This window comes from Hakea prostrata, chromosome 7, assembly GCF_041222555.1.
Source record: "Hakea prostrata isolate BN-2017 chromosome 7, UWA_Hpros_2, whole genome shotgun sequence".
In the NCBI taxonomy this organism is placed as follows: Eukaryota; Viridiplantae; Streptophyta; class Magnoliopsida; order Proteales; family Proteaceae; genus Hakea; species Hakea prostrata.
In genome coordinates this window covers 63,694,272-63,697,203 of record NC_142606.1, presented here as the reverse complement: position 1 = coordinate 63,697,203, position 2,932 = coordinate 63,694,272, and the positions used below count along the sequence as shown (strand labels likewise).

Genomic DNA, 2,932 nt, shown 5'->3' with positions numbered 1-2,932 from the left:
TTCTAAAACAACGCTTTTAGTTGGATGCACCTTCTCTCTTTCAAAATAGAGGTTGATATTTCGAGTCAAGTCAGAATAAACTGCTTCATCCATGGAAGGTTGCTTAGTTGGTAATAACTGACACTTTTGAGTGAAGAGGTCACCCATGTTTGATTTTTTTTTGAAGATAACCCAGATCTTTATTAAGAGGGCAAAGCTGGGAAGAAGAAGTTGATAGATTCTATTTCTACCAGAGGAACCCCAATTGCCGTGTCACCGTTCCGTCAACAGCTAGCGGCCACGGCCACCAGTTTATTCAGAATTCAAGAACACAACATAACAACAAAGCGTCGTGGTGGTGTGTACTTAAGAGTTCAGAAGCGATGAAACGTTCATCCTTACAGATTTATACAACACAATATTCAGAAAACATATATACAACATTCATGGATGCATAGCATGGATCGATGATGATGATGATGAAGAATCTACTACTACTGCTTCTACTTCTACCACACTCCTCACTTAAAACCCAGAATGGAAGAAGAAATAAGAACGAAATCACCTCTAGTTTCGACGGTTTCCTACACAGACTCTAAACAAAAAGCTATACTGTAACGGCGATCAAGATGATACCCAAACTAGAAGAAGAAGAAGAAGAAGAAGAAGAAGAAGAAGAAGAAGAAGAAGAAGAAGGGTTGAAATCATCTAATTCCGCGAGTGAGCATTTCCTTGTAACGCTTGAAGGATTCGAGTCTCTGCAACTTCAACTGTTGCTTGAACCTGTTGATGAAGTCATTAGCCTTTGCATCGACCTCTGGGTCTTCTCCAAAATGTTGCACTTCTCTTCCTCTGCCCTTCCCTTCCTTCACTGTCGATGGCCTATGAAGATCGACGATCTCTTCTTTGTCTTCCAAATGCTCTAACTCTGCCATCAAAACCGCCGATCTCACCTCCCGGAGATGTTTCACAGGCTTGTCACTGGAAACCCCTTTTTCCGAGTACGATCGGCGAACCTCGTGTTCATCAACAGGTGGCTCTTCAACCGGCGCCGGCTGCTCAATTGTTTGATGGGTCACCTCCGTCTCCGGTGGCTGAGCAGAGGAGGAAGTGACGGATGGAAATGGGTTCAACTCATCGGAGCTGTAACGATATAAATTGAAGGATTTGAATCGTTCCAGAACAGAATGGGTTCGACTGAACTGAGGTTGCTTTTGATTTTTCTCGGTACCGAAACCTGACATCACGGCTATGGTGCCGATCACAAGGTTCAACAGAACGAAGAGCACGGTTGGAGTGAACCAACTATAAACGATAGTCAGGAACGAAGGAAGAAAATTCTCAGCCATGATTTCTCTTGGTTTTGTTCTCAGCCTCTCACCACTACGGGAATGGAGGAGGAATCAAGTCAGTGTTAGTGTTTCCATTTGCTGCAGGGGAAGGAATGACCTTGAACTGCATTCTCTGGTGTCTGCGTCTCTTGAAAGTATTTTTTAAGCTTGATTAAAAGGGAAAGAAAGAGCGATTTGATCTTTGGGTAGATTTTTTTGGGATTAATTACTTCTTTATTTCAATTTGGAAGACTCAAAGTCAAGAGACTATTGTTTTTTTTTTTCTTTCCATGAGAGATGGTTTTGACTAGGTGGGGACGTCACAGCACAAGGACAATATGTTAATTTACACGAAGTCACGGAGATATCCTACCGGCGGAACATCAGGTCTGTCATTGGTAGTCTGACCATTCGCATGAGTCTGCTGATCAGAACCACCATCAGGAATGCTCCCATTAGGTATTCCTTTAATTCATTCTTGTTATTACTGGAACCAACATGACGATTTCTCAAAACAACCATTTTGCAAAACCGAAAGAGATAAAAAACACCGAAAAATCGAAGATTTGTCATAAATCACATGTCCAAATGATTGGCAAACTTAAATCAGACTTATAAACATCCATATAGTTATCAAACAATCAGTCATAGGTCAAAAATCACATTTCTCCAAAATTCAACAGAAATTGGAGCTACTGTGACTGTTGGTCGACTGCTTGGTCGATTGGCCCAGTCAACCAAGGCTCTTCTGCGCGAATTTCAGCTTTTTAAGCCTCATTTGCACTTCTAACCTCATTTCTATCATTCCCAACTTAAGAGAGAGCTCTAGAGAAAGGTTGTGCAAGTTCTTCCAAGGTGATTCCAAGTTGGTTAGTGCTTCTACAACATCACTACAACACTCTTCAATCATCACATAAGGTAAACATCAAACTTCTCTCTCAAATGCTTCCATACATGCTTGCATTTACCAAGAATTCATGCTATACTTGTGTAAACATGTTTCATGAATTTTTAACACAATGTCATGCTTAAAACAACAAGTACTAACAAAAACAAGCTCTCTTTCACCGTTAACGCAACCGAAAATCCCAAATTTGGAAAAACTTCGATTACTTTCAAACCGCTAGGAGTTTTAACACTAAAACAATTGCTGCATGCTTGAAATGATATGGTAGATGTGTGCATGTAATTTGATTGAACCAATTTCATAATTTTCAAAAATCCAATTTTGATATAATTTGCACAAAAAAAAAAAAAAAAAAAAAAAATCTTTTCCTTCTTGCTGAATTTTTGCTTTTAGACCATGATTTTGATGGATTTTCTTCAAATAAACCTTCTTAGCATGCTATTCCAAGTATTATGCACACGCTAGTATGTTCAAATTTTAATATCGCCAAAATCAAAAATTTCCAAAAAATTATGAAAATGCCATTCTTGCTGAATTTTTTTGTAATAACACTGACAATCAACTTCCTTTGTCTTTTTCCATAGACATCTATACCATGCTGCCATGAGGACGAGGATGTCTAGTAGGTGCTAGGAGAGGCAAGGGTTGAGTACCAGCTCAACCACGAGCTGAGGTCATTCGAGTGGATCGATTTGACACGCCCCAGCCAGAGTTC

At 39.8% G+C, this 2,932-nt stretch overlaps 1 protein-coding gene across 1 annotated transcript; it reads right to left on the bottom strand.

The window, feature by feature from the left end:
• Positions 1 to 683: 683 nt before the first annotated feature.
• On the bottom strand, positions 684 to 1,328 carry LOC149011667 (pathogen-associated molecular patterns-induced protein A70-like). The gene has a single exon (XM_089162720.1). The coding sequence runs from the start codon at positions 1,326 to 1,328 to the stop codon at positions 684 to 686; it is 645 nt and encodes a 214-aa protein (XP_089018846.1).
• Positions 1,329 to 2,932: the final 1,604 nt, after the last annotated feature.

What these genes read in the sequence shown, in the direction of transcription:
- LOC149011667 (XM_089162720.1), bottom strand. Translation starts at nt 1,328, where the DNA reads ATGGCTGAGAATTTTCTTCCTTCGTTCCTGACTATCGTTTATAGTTGG.